The following is a 20,128-nucleotide window of genomic DNA, read 5'->3' on the forward strand; positions in this document are numbered from 1 at the left end:
CCTCAAACCTTTAGTGACTCATACTATTATTATATTCCATAACAAGTTTCTGCGTAGGATTATTCCTTCAAGAATTGAATATTAAAGGCAGCGTATCGTTATGTGACGTGGTACAGAACCCACAGCCAAAACGTGGAGTTTGGTAGTAGGTTACGGAACCCAGCGTGTTTCTGCTCATCTTCTCTCTAATCGTCCTAAAAATTGGCTTGGGAACCGCTTTTTCTTTTACGAGATACTTTGAGATGCCCCTATATGTACGCATTCTGTTCCATTTAGCAGTATATTCATTCTCTTCACTTGAACAGGCTAGTGAGAAGACATAATTGATCTTACGACCGCTCGCACTTGGATGCGGCGCGTGCACGAAAGTGTTGCGTTGCAACTAATTTCGTGGTAAAACACCGTGTTTCACGTCGTTTTTTCACGACAATTAGGCAGAAATGAGCGAAACCACACCGGGCTCCGAAATCTACTACCTGAACTCTGTGTTGTCTCCTATAGATACTAAAAAACTTCCACTGAATACACGAATGTCGCTGGTTTCCATAGCACGTATCATAACACGCTCCCTTTAAGGAAATAATAGCCATTTGGTCACGGATCAAAGATTTTTGTGTTAAATTCTGCTATAGGTTGTAGACATTCTCGGTGTCTCCCATAGATACTACAAAGTTTTCACTGAATACACAATTACATCGAAGGGGGAAACTTTTACCTTAGCTCGTCCCTAAGGTTTTTTTGAACTAGAATCTTCAGAAAAAGCTGAGCGCTATCACAGACATCGCAAAATCTGAAAATCTTGAAGACATCATCATTAGGAGATTACGTTGTGGATAAGTTATGGAATGATTCGGACCAGATTGCTCCCATCAAATGTGCCCTGCGGTCTAATTCTCTTCTCTCTCTTAAAATTGGACAAAATCTTGAACTGAAGTTCCGGCTTCGAGTGGAGAATAAGGTACCAGTGGAAAATTAAGTATAATCGCGTCAAAATGACTTGATGCGTGTTGGAGTTGGATAAACGCAGCGATTGAAGCGCAACTGTGAAGACAACGGTTGCTATCGAAATGGGACCATCACCTGCTGTGATCGGATCGCAGGGAGGAATGAATGAGAGTCCCACCTTGATGATAGCCACTAGCTTCACCGCGCCGCTTTCATCTTTTCATCCGCTTATGCAACTGCACCGGACCTCAGAGAGATTTTTTTTTACTTTTTCATACATTTTTTATAATATTTTACTTTTGTACTTTCTAATACATTTTTATACAAATTTTTCATGTTTTTTTATTTTATACAAACTATTTTTTTTACTATTTACCGACTATTTTTTTATACAAATTCCTCGGAATCAGTGCTTTTTTTGTCCTTCTATCACTCATCTTCGGTTTTCGTTTGGGGCAAAGTGTAGTTGGGAGGAAGGGCTGGCGGGTCACTAAATACTGCTTTAATCGGACTCTACTTCTGGGAGGAAAAGCGTCCAAGGAGCACAAAGACCGTTCTTGAGCTCAGATTTGACAGTTAGGAACTAGGATTTTTGTACTTCAGGAACGATTTTTTGTGCACCAAGTTCGGTTCGAGTACAATAAGGGAGCGGCTGAGTGCCGCCCCTCCTCATCCCACCTCTCCTCCCGACTACAGTTTATCCTTTCTTTTGTGTCCATCTATTGGTGATCAGTATAGAAGAGTCGCAAGTTTGTCTGTGATTGTGTAGGTGGGGCAGCTTCTGTTATTTATTCGAGTTATGTTACGACATTGGACCACGATGATATTGCCTGCATTCTATTGTAATATAATAGGTTGTATCGTTGTATGTAATATAATAGGTTGCATCGTTATCAAAAAATCACCCGAGGCTATTATACACTTTTTTTCTGGATTACCAAGTAGAATTGATCGTGATCAGAGCATCATTCATATATTCGTGAATCAGCTAACTAATCATTTACACCTCTACCCATATCTATTCGTGGAAAGATTACAACATCTTCCAGAAGTGCGAAAGTTCGACCTTCCTTAAATCTTAGCATAGAGATTGCAACTTGTCGATAGTAAAATTTAAGCTACAGCCAAGATTGTTAACAAACTTTATTACGGCTAACGTTCCGGCGTTGTCGCCTTCGTCAGAGCCTGGAAAGTAAGAGCATTTGCAATATATCCTCTCAAATCCCCCATCCAGAACAAGTCATCATATTGGAGGATATTACACCCGGAAACTAAAGCCAAAAGAGCCCTTACCATTGTGCCTACCTCAATAGCCGCGTTGCCGTGATATTAGCGGATATCCGTGTGGAGCAATCGCTCCGTCAATATCAATTAGGATGCTCCCTCCTCTGACCCCGTAGATCAAAACCCGCAAAGGTCTTGATACGGAGCCAGCTCGTTGGTCACTGCTAAGCACTCTTCCTTTCTATTCATTTTTGGACGGACTTTTTGAATCTATCCAAAACGCCTCCAAAGTTCTGCGAGCTATAATTCGGGTTCGTACGACAGGATCGTGACAGCTGTACAGAAAGGTGCATCTTCATGACATTGTCTGCGGTGAGCCCTGAGGGGAGTTACTGCATTCGATCGTTTCATCCCCTTTAGATGTTCTTTAATGCGAACACAAAGAGGTCGCAAAGGGGAACGAAATTGACGCAATTTAGCGGAACAGAAGAAAGGATTACAGACTACAGATTTCTGAAGGAATGAACATGATTAATTTCCTTTTAATTTAAAAGGGATTTCCAGGCAATGGCGTCATTTTCCACCACTGACAATGCCTAGCCACACTTGCAAATAGATGCCGGCTGTGAAAACTGCAATAGTGAGAAATTTGTAGCATCTACTGTAATTAAGTTTGCAACTCCAAGTTCCCTAGGAATTCCCACGCGCCACTGTTATGTTAAATAGTCGAAGACAGCGAATGTAACATCTTCCGACTCTACTGTATATTCATAGTAGCAAAGGTACATATAGCATATTCTATTCATATCTACATAAGTTGCGCACCAACTATAGAATTGTAGAACAGTTTGTCTAGAAGTCTGAAAATTGTTAGGGATTCAAGTTGTTGGAATCTCCTCAATTTATGGCACTTATTTATTCTTTGTATTACGCGATCCTGCTCGAAAACACCAAAATCTTAGAAACACAAAGATGTGCAAATTTGTGTGTCTTATTATGCTATTTATTAAATTTTCCATAATGTCAGATAATAATAGAACTACTTATTGTTTATTTATTCTTTTTTTTTTTTAGATTTTCATGTTCTGCACACTGGAACAGAACAAATTGCAGGATAAGAATATTAATCCTAAGGAAGTTGTCGGAAGCTACTTGGCAAACAATTATTCAGGGAAAAACAGCAATGCCTTTTGTTTCAAAAATTGAATAAAAGCGATTGTTGCGAGGGAATTGTGGACAAAAATTACGACTTGCTGTACTCACCAAAATTTGAGTGCTTTTGTTTAAAATCAGGGTTTGAACTTATGCAGCAATCTGATTCTTCGAAATTTTCACATTTCATAGCACTTAGAGAGCGTCGATGAAGAAATGTTCGTTTTTCTCCGCTAGTCGTACCTTAAAATTATCCGGTCCGGTCCAAAAAAATTGATTTGTTCTGCAATACAGCGTATATAATGTTATATATTTAGTACTGGCTACAGGTGTGAAACTTATATTTTGCTTGTTTAGATTGTTGGAACCGCTCATCTTGGTGAAATATGGGAGCTGAGAGCACAGTCTACGCAATTATTAACGAAGGTGCGCAGTTTTGAATTGAATTAGATTTTTTTTAAGAGCGAATTTTGTGGTTCTATGTTCGCTAAACTTTTGTTTTCAGTTCCATTACTTTAGCGAAACCTTGCATTCGAGAAATGTTGAGCACAAATTATATTAATAAGTGAAATAAATGAGAGCAGTTATATATCACCCATCTGAACGTCCGGCTAAAGCCGGTCATCAGACTTTCTGTGGTGTTCGCGCCGCTCGCCATCACTGATTATTATTGGAAATAAATTCATAGTAGTGACATTTTCTGTAAAATTAGAATTGTGATTTTCTAACAACGTTTTCTTCAGTTTTTCAAAGGAATTTCAGGCCAGAGATTCATAGTTTTCTTTGTAAACGCGTCAGTTCTACATTTGGATAACATTCAAACTTCACCTTTAAGCACTCTTTCGATACCAATGTAATATAGACACGACTTGGAATCGTTACTCAAAGTATAGGATTCCCTCTTGTTTCCCCCAACAGTTATCAGAGAATGATGTTTCACATAAAATTAAGTGAATGACATCATCGTTAAGATAAAGATAACGTTCCACAACAGATCATGTAAACAGTTGGCTACTATATAAGCAGCAGTTAGCATTCATGTTTCCACTTTTTGATGAACGAAGGAGTCGTAGAGGTGAAAAGCAACGCGGAAAGTGGTTACGACTATGAAACGTTTGCGACGTCCCATTTACCTTTTGCGACACGCACACGAAGTTACTGTGCGATCCACACACACACACACACACACACACACATGCACATACACATACACATACACATACACATACACATACACACGTACATACACACATACATACACACATACATTTACACATACATAAATACACACGTACGTACACACATACATACACACATACATAAATACGTACATACACACATACATACACACATACATATACATACATACATACACACATACACACGTACATAAACACATACATAAATACACATGGACTAAGCTCGTTATTATATATCATGATTGTAGTTGTATCTTATCCGGATGTTCAAGTGAGCTTCAGCATTTCTCTAAAATACTAGGAGGTAATTCCAGCAGGTGGTTTGTACTTCCGGATGAGATTCAAGTGTATTTTTCCAAGAACATTTGAGTCAAAGAAGACAAATTGTTTAATGAGAAGAAAAAAGTCCACTTTAGAGGATCTCATGAATTGTAGAATACTACATTTTTATGTAATTTAAGGATTTTGAGTTTTATAGTTTTCTTCGACTACAAACTGCCTCATTGAATACGGAGATTTTGAAGAGGAAAATGTAATGTACAGTAGTACTTGTTCTTCGATTAGTATTATACTTAAGGCATAAAGTTAGTGTTTCCGTCCAATGAGGTATAGAAGGCGAGCTATAACCTTCTGGAGGTTGTTTCCATACTTCATAGCCGCCGGTAAGTTAGCAAGTACAGTAGTATTTTTGTACTTCTGTAACTACCTAGTGGATTTGAAACAAAAAGCTATTCTGTGTAACTGTTGTAAAATACGTTGTTTTTTTCTTGGATATTTGTTAAAAAAAGAACTTCAAAAATACCATGAAAAGTGTATTCAAATTGGACGATTAACCGTCTCATTGCCCTCCCACCAAAATTTCACTACACTCCTTTCATTGCGGTAAACCTCATTAATCGAGCGTGTACGCCTCCTCATCTTTGCGTAATTGTGAACACAATGAAGCGCAAGCGAGATGCATCTCAAGTTCCGTGTTCAACTTCCTCTTCCTTTTCTTCTGCATCCTTTCTTCTTATTTCCCTTTTCTGAACAATCATCTTTCTCTTTGTATTGTCTTTCTTACTTCTATATTGTGTTTTTTTTCGGTGCCTGGTGTGGGTGTAGTGCAGTAAGTAAGAGGTCTGCTGTGGCTGCGCGCTGAATGGTTCGAAAATGCCATAGTGTCAACCAAACCTTTCATCCCTTCTTATTTGATAAATTGGTACCAGACTTGTTTGGAAGGATAGAAAAACTGACTTGACACATCGGCTAATCTCCGCACGTCACTGTATTGGCTAGTCACACATTCGTAAACCCCAAGCAACTGAATTGAAGTGGACGAAGTTGCGCATCCCATACGGATTGGTACACCAGAGACTTTATCCTTTAGATTTTTCTGAGCAGTTATTTGGTTATCACTTAACTTTATGTTATCCAAAGGAAATTATTTTATATAAAAATGAAATTCTACAGAGGAATTGTGAAGATATCGTCATCAAATGGTGTGGTTTAAGGTGTAGGAGGACAGTAAAGTAGAACAAATAAGGTCCCTCAAAGCAGTGCCCTAAAGCACTAAGATTCTTCCTGTTTTTTGCTAAGGCGGCATATTAAGAAACTGGCAATATTGGGATCTTTCCATGAATAGATAGGAGTAGGCGCAGTTTACGAAGGAGGGCGTGGTGTAGCGCACGAGTGTGAGCTCAATTCTCTTCAGAAATTGGGAGGAAGGATTGTGAAATATCCTTGTGTGATCCCGTTTAACCAACAATACAACTTATTACGGACAATTGGGTAATGGCAATGTGCAACGGGTCTACAATTGTGGGACTTGGGAGCAACGCCTTTGGCTTGTTTAACTCATATTAATTGGATTACGGGTATTGGGGATGACAAGGTTCCTCGTCTTCTATCACATCGTAATAAGCTGCATCGGTAGGAAGACGGGATCACACGGAACTGTCCTACACGAATTTTTCCGGATCACTAAAAAAAAAGCAGTGGGTTTTGCGCGGTCGGTTAGAGATCCGTTGTATCCGCGCGGTAGATGGTTCGGAACTGCCTCAGTGCAAACCAAGCCTTTCATTCCTTCGCGGCCTTATAAATTGGTACCAGATCTGTCTGGGAGGATAAGAACACTAACGTGACACATCGTCAAGCTTTTCATTGTATTGGTTATTGTGTAGGCCAACAAAACCTCAACGATTACGAATTGCAGTGAAACGCGTTGGCTCGTCCCAAGTGGATTGATACGCTAATGACTTTATCCTTTATCTTTTACTAGGAAAAAAATTGAGCATTGTAACGCTAATAGTGCGGAATAAAACTCCTATTCTCATCTATACGTTCATAGGAGGGGTTTCAACATCGTCAATTTCATTATGCTTTTTGTTTTCGTCTTACGTTCGCAACCGAAGTGAACGAGAGAGAATTTACCTCCGCGCATCCATTCTTGCACCTACAGTAGTTAGTACCGGTTGTTTCTGAGTGCTGATGTAAAGTCGAGGAAATCAAAAGGTTTTTCTTTGAAAAAAGCGAACTTATCAATGCGATCCCCACCCGAACTGTAGTCAGGTCAGAACACGACACACGTAAGCGGCTGCGCCCTAAGCGGTGAGGTGGAGCGTAGCGGTTGGGATTGAGGAGGGAGCACCGCCCGTTGCAGTTCGCAATGGTGCATCTGCACCACACGCTTTGAGCACAGCCGCTTAAACTGTTCTTACAACTGCACCGTGCTTCATTTCATTTTGACCCAACTATACAAAGTAGTATGTCCCATACTTTTGGATAAATAGGATGCACTATTTTTTGAATGCTTCCTTGCTATTGACTCGACTCTATTGGCAAACAAAATCTCCTGACGCGTTTACTCCACCTTTCCCGAGGTGTGTCGTCCTTGAACATAGCTCTGTCTAAACCTCGATCTCTACAGCAGCAGCTCGCACAGAATCCATACATTACACTGCTCAATGTCTTGTCCTGCAAGATTTGGCATGTCGCTAGAACTGTATATCGACATTGAGTAACCTGAGTACCGTCGACGATTTCTGGGAGTTTAACGTAACGAAACGGAGAGCTGTTAAAGGCATTTGACACGGGTGGGTTGGACCCTGGTAGCGTGCTGCACATCAGCATCTTTTTGCAATGTCTGGACACTTTCAGCCGTATGAGCAATGCTACCCCCAGCAAATTGGTGGCAATGAGACTCCTGTGTAAAGCTGCAATAGAGATATGATACCAGACTATATAATAACGGGCTCATTCTGTTAAGTGTGTTTCTGTGTGTACCTGTGTGTGAGAGTGTAACGAATTTCCAGAAAGCATTGAGAAGGGTGCAGCGGCGTTAGGTAAGTGTGCAGGCGTCAGAAAGGGATGAAATGTGATGAAACGGGTCCATAGGCGCCAGATAGGTACCAGGAAGCGTCAAGATGGGTTGCGTCACTTTGGTGTACCTGGGCCAGGAAACGGCAAAATGGGGTTGGAAGTGTCTCACGGCGTCGATTGGTGCGCTACTATAGAGTGTAGTGTCGTGTAAAACCTTCAAGTGAATTTGTCAAGAAGTAAATAGGACATTATGAGCTCTTTCATTGCCGTGAAAAGTGCCGCGTTTCACCTGTATGTTCTCTCTCGCACGTCTATTCTTCTGCACGTTTTCTTCATCAGGTTGGTAATGTCCTTTCCGCAGAAAATGGAAACACGCATGCAAACGGCTGCTTAAATAAAATAGCTAAAATAGTAGCTAATAGCTAATGTGATCTGACATGCAACCTTATCTTTGTCAGTACGATGATGACGTTTACGTCACTCCATGGTTGCACTTCATTCGTTGCTAATTGTTAGAAGAGAGGTGAAAAACTCATACTCCGAATATTATGCTTTCACATTTTGGTAATATTGTTGTGAACTGGAGTTTGAATACTCTTCAAATGTAGTACTGATGCATTCAGGATGAATCCTATGGAATCATCATTTCATTTTATCATCGTTTCACCTATGCTTGAATTTCCTTGAAAGAAAAAAAAAACAAAAAAAAAACGAGCCTCGTTAGAAAACATACAGATTTGGTTTTACAAAACTTTAATTTTTATTGATTTTTGTAGCACAGAAAGCGCTACAAGGAGTATGATGTTCGGAATTATCCAGACGTTCGAATTTTTTGCTGTACTCACTAAAAAAAAAGACATGCTTAGACATTAGTTTACTTTTTGCTGTTAGGATGTCCGAGCCTGGGATTATGTTTTGGAAAACGTATCTTTTAAAGGCATCATCCCACGAATCTGATATGGTACGGATTTCAGGTAGAGTATTCGTATACGGGATTGTAGATTAAGGAGAGGGGGTGATTCCGTCCATTTCTTCCTAATTGCCGCAAAAAACTGCCCGAAAGATACGGCTTCGAGCGTTCCGGCGCGCTATTTTCTACAACGAGTTCGATTGGAGCGCGCCAGCCGTGTACACAGTTTTCGTTTATCTGGGCCGTTTTTTGCGCAATTAGGAAGAAATAGACGGAATCACCCCTCTCTTTAATCTACGATCCCGTATACGAATACTCCACCAGAAATCCGTACCACCTCAGATTCGTGGGATGATGCCTTTAAGCCACATGCACATGGAAGAATTTCGCTGGAACTTATGTTTGCTCGAAAAACCGCAATCATTCGAAAACACTTCTCGAACTGTTGTATATCTGACTCGTACTATCTCTAACATCTGCCTTGTTCCAGTCACACGCATAATTTAGAAAAATGTGAGTACCTCCGCCAGACGAACAAAAAAACAAGTCATATCACTGAACTTTGAAAAAAGAAAAAATATCAAACGCCAACATTCTTTTTCAGGAAAAATTATTCAGATACTTTTTTTCCACAAACACTTAGTTTATATACAACTACTGTCTCAGTTTTAAAATGGAACTATGATCCTTTGAGAAAAACTTTTATTAGGTATGCAGCTGCTTTCTAACGCATTAGGCTTCCAAGTGAAAACACACCACAATAATTGCTCTACAGTGTTCTGCAGAAATTGCTCTTAAAATTCCATTACTTCTCTTTCAATTTCATATGGAGCGGAGCCGGAAATGAGAATATTTCTTTCTCACGTGCATCAAGTGAACTTCTCGTCCTGCACAAATTTTTAAAAATTTAATTCAGTCCAAAGAAAAATTCTAACTGTTCTATGCCTGTGTACAATTATCAGTGCAATCTAAAATATTAGCAAAACGGTATGATATCTGAATTGCCCGTATAAACGTGATTTTTCTCCTTATATTTTTTAGGACTACTTTCTATATGATATAAAATTAATTATATGTACATATATAAATATATGTACAACACAAAATAATAGATATAAAAGAGAGATAATTAAAATAACCACACTTCCAATAGTTTGCATCAGTTTTTTCGATAATTGGCAATAGACTCAGAATCTGTGCGTCGGCCTACTTCTTACTATTCTTGCAATTAAGCAGAAATGTTAATAAGTGTACCAGGATGAGGAGAAATAAATCTGAAAAAAATAATAATAAGAAGAAAGAAATAAATCTGACTGTTTGCCATTTTCATCGAATAATAAATCTGAAAAAAAATGATAAGAAGAAGAAAAATAATAAATCTGACCGTTCGTCTTCTATTTTTACGAATACATAGGACGGTTGTGTTTGATAAAAGAAAACAAGTGAAAAAATAGTTATAATGCGTCCTTCGTTGCTATAACTTCTATCTGTTATAAATTCCTCCTCCGATGATGCGATGAGTATTGGATAGAAATCACGGTATATTTTCTTGAAAAGATTGTTAATTCCCCTCTCTCTCTTTCTCTCCATCTCTTTCTCCGTTTTTCACTGATTCATGTACAAAATAAATGTTTTTAATAGCTTTAGCAGGTGCTTCGATTCGATCGAAGACGGAAAAAAGGAGTTGAGAAATACTAAAACTAAAAAAAAATTCTCATTAAACTGTCGTCCTATCACCTCGTTTTTAAAGCTACGTAGTATTAGATCACTTCACAATAATTGGCGTAACTACAGTAGCGGACTTTTTTTAACTATTGCAATTAATCCTACTATTGTAGATTACCGTACTGTTACATCCCTGTTAGATGACCTTTGGGATCTTGGTCCATCTATGCTTGCACAATTTTATCCTAGTTTCATCTTTTAGATTGGCGCAATGAATGAACAACCAAAAAATCACCGTAGCAAATAACAACCAAACAATCACTCTCGAAATTGGTATCACACGATGACATTACGTATTGGAGGTGTCCAAAATTACGTTTTACAAACCTGAGATCTTTAATGGACATGACTAGACATCTGGAATGCAAAATTTGAGGTCGAGATTATGTTACACTGGTCGTCAAAACTAATTTTTGCGTTCGGTACCAGATGGAAATCGAAATCTTACGAATTTCAAGCGCTGCATGTTTTTTTAGGATAAATTAAACACTGCTGAAACTACATTTGCCGTTATAGTTTGGATTTTTGAGTGCCAAAGAGTCTTTTTCGGGAATGAACGCCGACTAGCTTTTCTTCTAACATCCTCTTCTTCATTACATCATCCCCAAGATAATTTCCCTCCCAGTGCGTAGGGCAATAAAATTTTCCTCATGAAAAAAGTGAAGAGCAAGGAAACAGAGAGAGCTAAACTTCTGAAACTTTTCCGAAAGGACTTGGTCTACTGTAGTTTTCTGACGGTCAGCCGTATACAAGGTCCCGCACCCAGTGGTGTGGTCTCCGTTCTACGTCGCCATCCTTTTGCATGCGTCCCAATTTGAATTGCATCTTCGCGATTTGAATTCAACTACGTTTTTGTGTTTGAATCGTATTTTGATGAGTTTCAAAATTGACCACCTGGGCACTGGTTGTCCGTGCGCCTTAGGAAAAGAATCAGCCATAGAATCGCCACAGAACCGCCTATGTAGGCAGTGTCAAGTTTAGCTTTGAATAATCGCAAATAAATTCCTGACAAGAGGACTGAGAAGAATATTTTAGGTGGTTTTTTTTTTAGCAGAAAGTTTGCCCTACAAAATATTCATACCACTGTTTCTTGCAACCCCCTAGTTTTTTGGAATTTAGATGGAAAAAGATAGGAAAAGTGGTAGTTTTCCACCGTTTTCCTCATCAAAAATTTGGGAAAACATCAAAGCCCCGGAGATCAGCATCTGAAAGTAGCATCTGAAAGTAGCATCTGAAAGAGAAAATCGTAGGGGGAAAAGTGCTGGAATGTGACTTGCTTGGTTACGTTGAGTATTAAGTTTATTCAGCTCTATTGGACTTTATTCATGATCATGCAGTTTTCGGCATTCGAGCAAAAATCGGGATTTTGACAGCTTTTCCCATTCAAGAAAAATGCAACAGCGTTTTGAAAAAAAATTGTTTGTTTCCATTTGTTGGAATAGGGGGACTATGGAAACCCCCTTATGCAGAATTTCTGCATTCGGGACCATCTGGTTCTCTCAAAAATTGGATGAGAAAAATCCATCAATATCACGAATAACATCTAACAATGTGAACAGAATCTAAACTTTTTTTGGTAATTAAATTACATTAAGTCCACTTTTAAACTGCTGAAAAACATGTATAATTAAACTCTTCGTCTTTTAGGAGTAGTTTCAAGTTTCCATCACTTTTACAAAAATTTGGCTGAGCGTGGTGTTGAATCTGCGTGGTCCCAGTGCCACATTTTTAACATGTTGTACATCCTCAAAACAAAATGTCGATGATTCCAAGTTACTGTTTTATGCCTGAAACTTAATAGTTTGTGATGTATGTAATTATTTATATTTAATATTATCTAGTGTAATATTTTGTAATGTATGTATGTAATACTACGTAATATTTTGTCATCCTTATCATGCTATCTTCCATTCGCTACATCCCACCACACACTTCCTTACGACCTCCTTTCCTTGCAAACCCCGTCCTTTACGACCTCCCGATGGGAAAAATCCTATCACACACGCTTGACTCTACGTGTACATCTAGGGGCGCGCGCCCCAGCCGGGCCATATACCAGGTAGCCATTTAACTTATTCATTTTGTGTTGTACAGAGTGTTATCGCATTGTTATTTGCATTGCGTTGCACATTGTGTCTTGTTGTTGTGTAGCCATGGTAAATTTTTGTGTTAAAGAATAATGGATAAAGTTTCTGGCGTTAATTAATCCGCTTGAGATGCGCCCTCACGTCCACTTCAATTCAGAATTGTTTGAGGTTTACGAACGTGTAACTGGCCTATACAGTGACTTTCGGGGCTACCCGATGTGTCACGTCACTGTTTTTATCCTCTGGTACCAATTCATCGACCACGGAGGGATGACAGGCTTGGATTGCACCAGGGCGGTTTCTAACCTCCGATTGATCGAACCTCTAACCGCTACACTACGCGCTCCCAGACTTCTGTGTTATGAGGATAAAACCATTGTTTATTATGATTATATTGCATAGTGCGCAGGTTTCTTCGAACCCTGAAAGGAGTGGGACTTCACGGATAGTGTAGCAGACCCTGAAGAGGAGTGGCAGCAAGGGTTGGGACTCTGGACACATTCCCGTATTTAGACCGGAGGGGCTAGGCTACTATTTGTCGGCTTAGCCCAGCGTACCGTGTCGTCCGGATCCGGACTGTCGTGACCGAGTCACACCTACCGCTCCATCTCGTAGCAGACCCCTGGGTACGACATTTACAGACATTTCTATTTCCGGAGAGAACAGATGGAGGAATGAAATTTCCCTCAATTTCCCTTCCTCGATAGAATTCCCTCGATTGGCTTCGTTTTGTCGTCTAGGGTTGTACTTTTGATGCCGGACAAAAATGGAAACGCGTAGCAGAAGAAAAAAAAAAGTAGTTTAGATAACGTTCATTCGTTTCCCTCTTGGAAAAGATTATTTTCTGACAATTCGGGCAAACTTACAATTCCACAACGTCCATCTTAATTCAGAATCGTTTGAGGTTTACGAACGTTTAACTTGCCTATATAATGACTTTGTAAGGGCTAACACATGTGTCAAACCAGTGTTTTTATCCTACCGGAGAAGTCTAAGCAATTTATCCACCCCGGAGAGTCTTGGTTGGCACTAGAGCGGACTCGAACCTCCGATCGATCGCGTGGGCACAGTGGGACACTTTGCCGACTGCGCTGCAGCCGTTATAGCACCAGATGATGTAGTGGCTCTTAAAATGTCTTTTAAATTATGGGATGTATCAAGAAGGCTCGTCCGATTTCACGGAGTTTTTTTTTAACATATAGACACACGATTTTGCAGTTGTCTTCAAAATTTATGACGCGGAATGTTTCCTGAGAACGGTTGGTGTCACATGTCCTCCAATGTTGCTTTTGAGAACAGTTTTTTTTAGCTTGATAATTATCAGAAATGCAGAAGAAATCGCGGGAACTGTTCTCCACTTTTAAAAAGAAAAGAAAAACAATTGAAACGAGGTGCGTAGAACGAGGAACACGTCGTTTAATTTGTTTTTCTTACCACCTACTTCATTTTTCCCTGACAAAATGTTCAATGGATGGGCTCCAAACAGCGGTAAAGAATCACAATCCGTTTTTGATCTCCTAACATGTAAATTATTATCGGGTAATAGTGTATGTGGTGCAGCGATAAGAGGTTCGACTGCGACTGCACGATCGATGGTTCGGAACTGCCCTAGTGCCAACTAAGCTTGCTATGCCTTCAATGTCGATAAATTGACATCGTGCTTGCTTGAGAGGACTAAAACCACAGAAAAATAAGTTGTCTATGAGAATAAGTACTTCTACCGGCTACTCACGCGTTCATGAATTTTAAACGATCCTGAACAGAATTAGAACGCGTCGGAGTAGATTAGACGCACTGCGCTTTACCCATTATATCCGTCACCGTTTTCGAATTATTATCGAATGTCCGGGAAAAAAAGGAGAGAAATTGGTGGCGTAACAGAGAAAAACGTTGACACCGCTTGGAAAGGCTAGGGCTACGTACCCGTACATCGCGTTTCTGGCACTGAACTTTTTAACTTTGTCCATGTACGTTCCCGAACGTTTTATCGTTTTCTTTCAAGATTAATCATCCATGAACGATTATTGATCTGAGATGCAACGATCGGTCTTATCTTTCTTTATTGATTAATTTGTGTTTAGCTGTATTTTATTTAATCCTAGCTTATTTTTATCTCTTTATTTTTCATTCACTAATTCCTAAACTTTATCTTTCTTTTGCTTCCTCCTTATCACCTACCATAAGCAGTTAAATGCAAGGATTTCAACATGAAAATGTCTTCAAAACCCCACTTTACTTTCCTTTTTTTCCTTTTCTCTCGTTTACTTTCTGTGCAATTCTGCAAATGTGCACCCTAAAAATAGTCCCGCTGTCTGCAACAAATTTTCTGCTTTCTCTTAAAGTGCAACATTTTAGACCACTTCAGTGTTGGTTTCTGTGTCTATTGTTACTCGTTTTTGAGGTGAAAAAAGAGCAATATAGCTTAGCTCTAAGCATATAAGCTATTAATCTATCATCCTTACTATTCATTTGTGCAAATTTCATTTTAGGTCCTTATAAGAGGTCAGTGTTACCTAAAATGCTTTTCAGTGAATGCGTGTCAGTAAATGCGTTTTCAGTAAATGCGTGTAAACATTTATTTAATCTTTTTTCGTTCGCTCTACAGCCATCATTCATGGTTTCATTGGTTAATTGAATAGGGTCATCATTCACGTTAATTAATTAATCAACTAACTAATTAATCACCATGAAATGTCCTAAAATAAGTGCAGTAACTGTAGTGGATGTCACCATCTAAGAGAAAATTCTCCAAAAAAAAATTCGAATTGAAAAATTTGAAGAAAAAAAATTGAAAAAAAATTAAGATTAAAATTGAAATTGCTAAAGCAAATCAATGAAAAAAAGCTACGACCTGACTTAATTGCTTGCTCTATCATTTAAGGCTTGAACAATTAGCGAAAACCTAATGAGATATTCCTTTGTACTTGCATAACGTTTCGAAGCGGAATTAAAATTCCTCTTCACCCATTCTTACTGCTCGACACCAAAAATTATCTGATTGGAAAATCTCATTTTTTGTTAAGGTCATTGGTGGCAGAATAACGATGATTAAAAGTGAGTTTTTTTTTTCGCCCTATGTCCCAGCCCTTGATTAATCACCCGTACCCATCGTGTGTCATCACCATCGGTCGAGCACTCCGCCGTTTTTTTTAGTCGGTAAATATAATTACTGATTAAATTGCTAGTAACATGTTTGTTCCGTCGCTAACTATGATTAAATATGAGAAGTGTTTGCGTAAAGCCACAACAACAACCTAGTTCCAGTAATTTTTCACGAGACAACAAAATGTTTATGATTCAATCTATCTATGTATACCGTTAGGGATTTTATTTAGTGATCCTTCGTATGAGTGGTAAATAAATCTTTGTATGGGTGATTTTTTTGCTTTTGAGTTATAATTCTGCCTTATTTGAGCGCTTAATACTAAAATCTTAGGATTGTAATGGGTGGGACAGATATCTTGAACAAAACTGTGCTCATTTTAAAATCAAAAACACAAACTTTAAATAGTTGTTAGAATAGAGGAAGTACGAATAATTAAGTTTTTACTAATTTTTAATTTATATATATATTATTACTTTTAATTTCCTTTTCGATAATTTAAAAAAAAATTAGCGTCAGGAGATGAATTTTTTTGTGTGTGAATAACCAACATTTACAGAGGAAATTGTTTCTGATGAACTTTTAACGCTATATGGATCCTATCAATTAATTAATTAATCTATTTATTTCTTTATTTATACTAGTATTAATATTTATATAAAGCTAAGGCAGCTGAGAAGATTTTCTACATAAATGTGCCCTTTTCTCATTGTTATTAGTATTTTTATATTCTTATTCTTAATAAAGTAAGCATAACATGCAAAAATACTATAATACAAATAAAATACATAGTTATGAATATTGAAGGACACTAATTTAGTGAATTCCCAAGTAATAGTACTTGAATATAATATAATTTGAATAAATTACAATTTTTAGATTCTCATAAGTTTTTTTTCATATTCTTTGTTGTCATTTTGTAACAGCTAGCTTTCTTTTGCAATGAAATAAATAAATAAACAAGAGATGTATGCTTGGAATTGATATGTTAACATTTAAAAACAGGAGCAAAAGTACTGGATGAATTTTAATAACTAGTCATTGATCACATCACGTGATGTTTGGTTAATCGTAGAAATTTTTATTAAATTTCAATGTCCACATAATTACAATAATGGATTCTACTACTCCTACATCCACTCTTTTTTTCTCCTCTTTTTTGTGCTCGCTTCCTGCGCTCCGCCCACATATAGTCGCGGAGCTATGTAGTACATACGGTAAAGGCGAAGTCCTTGCTTTAGGTCATACCCAGTCCCGGTGGCTGAAGTTTAAATCCATCTGAACTTTCCACTGCTTTAGTCCTTCTATCTGATGCTTATTTTTGCGAAGACTTGATTATCCATTTATTTATTTATTTATTTATTTATTTATTTATTATTACTCACCTATTATTTATTAACACTCAGATTGAATTAGGAAAAAATTAGGGAAATTTAGGATAAGCTCAACTTTTTTGCATTTCATTCGAGAACTGTTCCCCTGTTAGCCATAAAAATATCGTGGAATAAATATTTCTCCTCACTTGACCAACTTTTCCATGTTTTGTTATTTTTTAAAACTATTTATTTTTTACTACCTATGTGTTTTATTATTTATTTGTTTTTTATTCATTTCAATTTTTTTGTTATCTTATATGTATTCTTTTGTGTATTATTTATTCATCTGCTCTTCGAAAGACTCTGAAATTTCCCATCACTTTATGTTTCCCTAGTGAGGGAGAGGATTGTTTGGATTTTGTAGCGTTAGGGTCCTTGATTTCGAATAAGACATTTATTCCCAAAGAATTATAAGGATATTTTATGTGCTTACAGTACACATAAAGCCGTAGGAATCGCATTTCTCATAAAATAATCGTACATCGTCTGGAAGAGTTAAGTTTAGGTCATTTCAGCACTTATCTCGCATAACAACACAATTTTACTCGGATAGAAACATTTGCTTTTATTAGAACCTAATCGTAGCTAATTTTTTCCTATTCATGGTCAATCCTAGTAATTGTTGAAATCCTAGTAATTAGGTGCAATAACTTACGTAAGTGTTCTGAAACCATGGCTGCTTTGACAACATGTAGAATGTCTAGTAATTGAGGGAATAAGGTCGGACAAACTTTAAAAAATGCTTTTCTACTATGTGAATATTGTAATTCGATGCGAGTTGAATCGATCCTTTCATTTCTGGCTCTGAAGAAGGCGATTTGCCGAAATTTTAGCCCATAAAATCAATTAGTATCTCCGTGTAGAACTCATAAAAAAATCGATAGGACATCCTGCAGTGCCGAGAGTCATTGAAAGTTGAACAGTTCGATTGTGAATCTTAGAATACGGATAGAATATAATAATAGGCTTAGAGATTGATTAGAATCAACCTCTAAGCCTTCCGTCCCCGGTGAAAAATTTTTCTTAGATTATTTTCCTAGATAGATAGATAGATTAGACTATAGATTTTCCTTAGATCCTTAGATTCCTTAGATTATTGATTAACTATCAATCAATTTTTGGTATTTGGTATGGCAAATCTAGAATAATATCCCTTTGACAGTACTACAGCATACCTACATACCTCCATTATTAACCATACAAGACTAACATAACCAAATGATCTCTGTAATTACTTGTGAAATTACTGCTTTTATTCAAAATTACTACTTTCTTTTTCTTACATTCTACGTAAAACTTTCCATATCCAGCTTCTCTCTTCTCAGAGAGATGCTTGGAGTCAATTATTGATTCTTCTGAGAATGGAATTCACAGTAACGTAATTCATTCAGTTACCGGAATTAAAGAATACCTTATTAGTGGACACTTGTGTAACTACTACAGTAGGATTGTTCATTTCGCTGAAATATCGCTTAACTGCTAGTTTGTCCTTGAAACGAATGTCGGATTAAAGGAATGAGAACGAGATATTAGGTTCTATTTTTTTCATATAAAGCTCACTCCAATCAAAAAAGACCAAAAGTTCCTAAGAGTGCTAGTGATCAGGTAAAAATTGAGCGTACTTTAAGGCATCACTCCACGAATCTGAGGTGGTACGGATTTCAGGTGGAGTATTCGTATACGGGATGGGAGACTACGGAGAGGGGGGTGAATCCGTCCTTTTCTTCCTAATTGCCGTAAAAAACGGCCCGGAAGATGCTTAAGACTGGCGCGCTCCAATCGAACCTCTTGTACAAAATAGTGCGCCAAAACGAATGAAGCCGTATCTTCCGGGCCGTTTTTTACGGCAATTAGGAAGAAATGGACGGAATCACCCCCCTCACCATAGTCTCCCATCCCGTATACGAATACTCTACCTGCAATCTGCACCACCTCAGATTCGTGGGGTGATGCCTTTAAATCCCACGTAAGTGCCAGTATTAATTTTCCTTCAAAAAATGCAGATTTTTTTTTTACAAAATTCACAGAGGCAGATAAGCACGGGGAAAATGTTTAAAATTAAAAGTTAGTTTCTTACTTACTACTTATTACTTATTCCTTACTTCCATGTTTGTTTGAGGTTTCAGTCTTGCGCTTACGTGTTGCTGAGCTGCTGCTTAAATGCAACGTTTCACGGTACTTATGATTTTGGGGTATAGCAAATATTATAAAATTACTAGATATTAGTAGATAATATACATATAGAGTTCGGAATGTACGCTACGAGCCGCCGAGCAAAGCTCCGTTCGACTCCTCCATGAAAAACGGCGTGGGAAACGGCCTTTGCTCCTACGAAGAGGGTTAGGAGTGGGCTGTGCGCCCTTGCGCATACGCCGGGTCTTCCAGCAGCCTATTCCTTGATTTTACTCGAATAGGCAACTGGATAGACCTCATTCATCTTCGCCAGCTCGCTCTTGGAGGCGGCGACGGCACAATGGTGGAGCGTTTTTACGCGCCTCGTAACAAGAACCGGCGTTTCTCATGCCATTTTTCAGAATGAATGGAGGAAATTGAGCGAGGCCAAGCTCATAATTCACGTCCCGAACTCTGTATTTGCCCACAGGGGCCCTATATTATCAGTTTTGTTATATGCTGCCTTCAACATGGCGTGACCAACTGTGCAAAAAAACATGTCCCAGGATGAGACGTTGAGATCTAACGTTTTCATTTGCAAAATGTAATTTGAGCACATTTTGTCCACGATTTTGAGAACATGCGTTGTGTCGAATGAACACCGTTACGTTATAGCGTTTGATCACTAGTCGTCTCTGGATAGCAACATGTTCGCTTATGGTATATTATGGATTAGGCAAGATATAGAAGCTTCTGGAGAAAGGGAATGTTTACTAAAGGTCCACATAGAATATATTAAGTGTGTCTGGCGTTAATGAATCCGCTTCGGATGCGTCTCCACGTTCACTTCAATTCAGAGTCGTTAGAGGTTTACGAACGTGTAACTGGCCTATACAATGGCTTCCTGAGCCAGCCGATGTGTTAAGTCAGTATTTTCATCCTTCCAGAAAAGTCTGGTACCAATTTATCGACTCCGGAGGGATGAAAGATTTGGT

The 20,128-nt window shown here is 38.3% G+C and overlaps 1 protein-coding gene across 4 annotated transcripts in view; it reads left to right on the plus strand.

The window, feature by feature from the left end:
* The window catches only part of RB195_008892 (uncharacterized protein), a gene marked incomplete at both ends in the record, with an annotated part of 44,313 nt that overhangs the window by 4,729 nt on the left and 19,456 nt on the right, over positions 1-20,128 (plus strand). For 3 of the 4 annotated variants that reach the window (XM_064195631.1, XM_064195629.1, XM_064195632.1), the window contains one exon: positions 3,708-3,747. In XM_064195631.1, the coding sequence (XP_064046775.1) occupies positions 3,708-3,747 (40 nt within the window). Of the gene's footprint in view, positions 1-3,678; positions 3,748-20,128 lie in introns of those variants that run through there. The other variant, XM_064195630.1, reaches the window with a different exon arrangement.

The sequence above is a fragment of the Necator americanus genome, chromosome III (genome assembly GCF_031761385.1).
Source record: "Necator americanus strain Aroian chromosome III, whole genome shotgun sequence".
Lineage (NCBI taxonomy): Eukaryota > Metazoa > Nematoda > Chromadorea > Rhabditida > Ancylostomatidae > Necator > Necator americanus.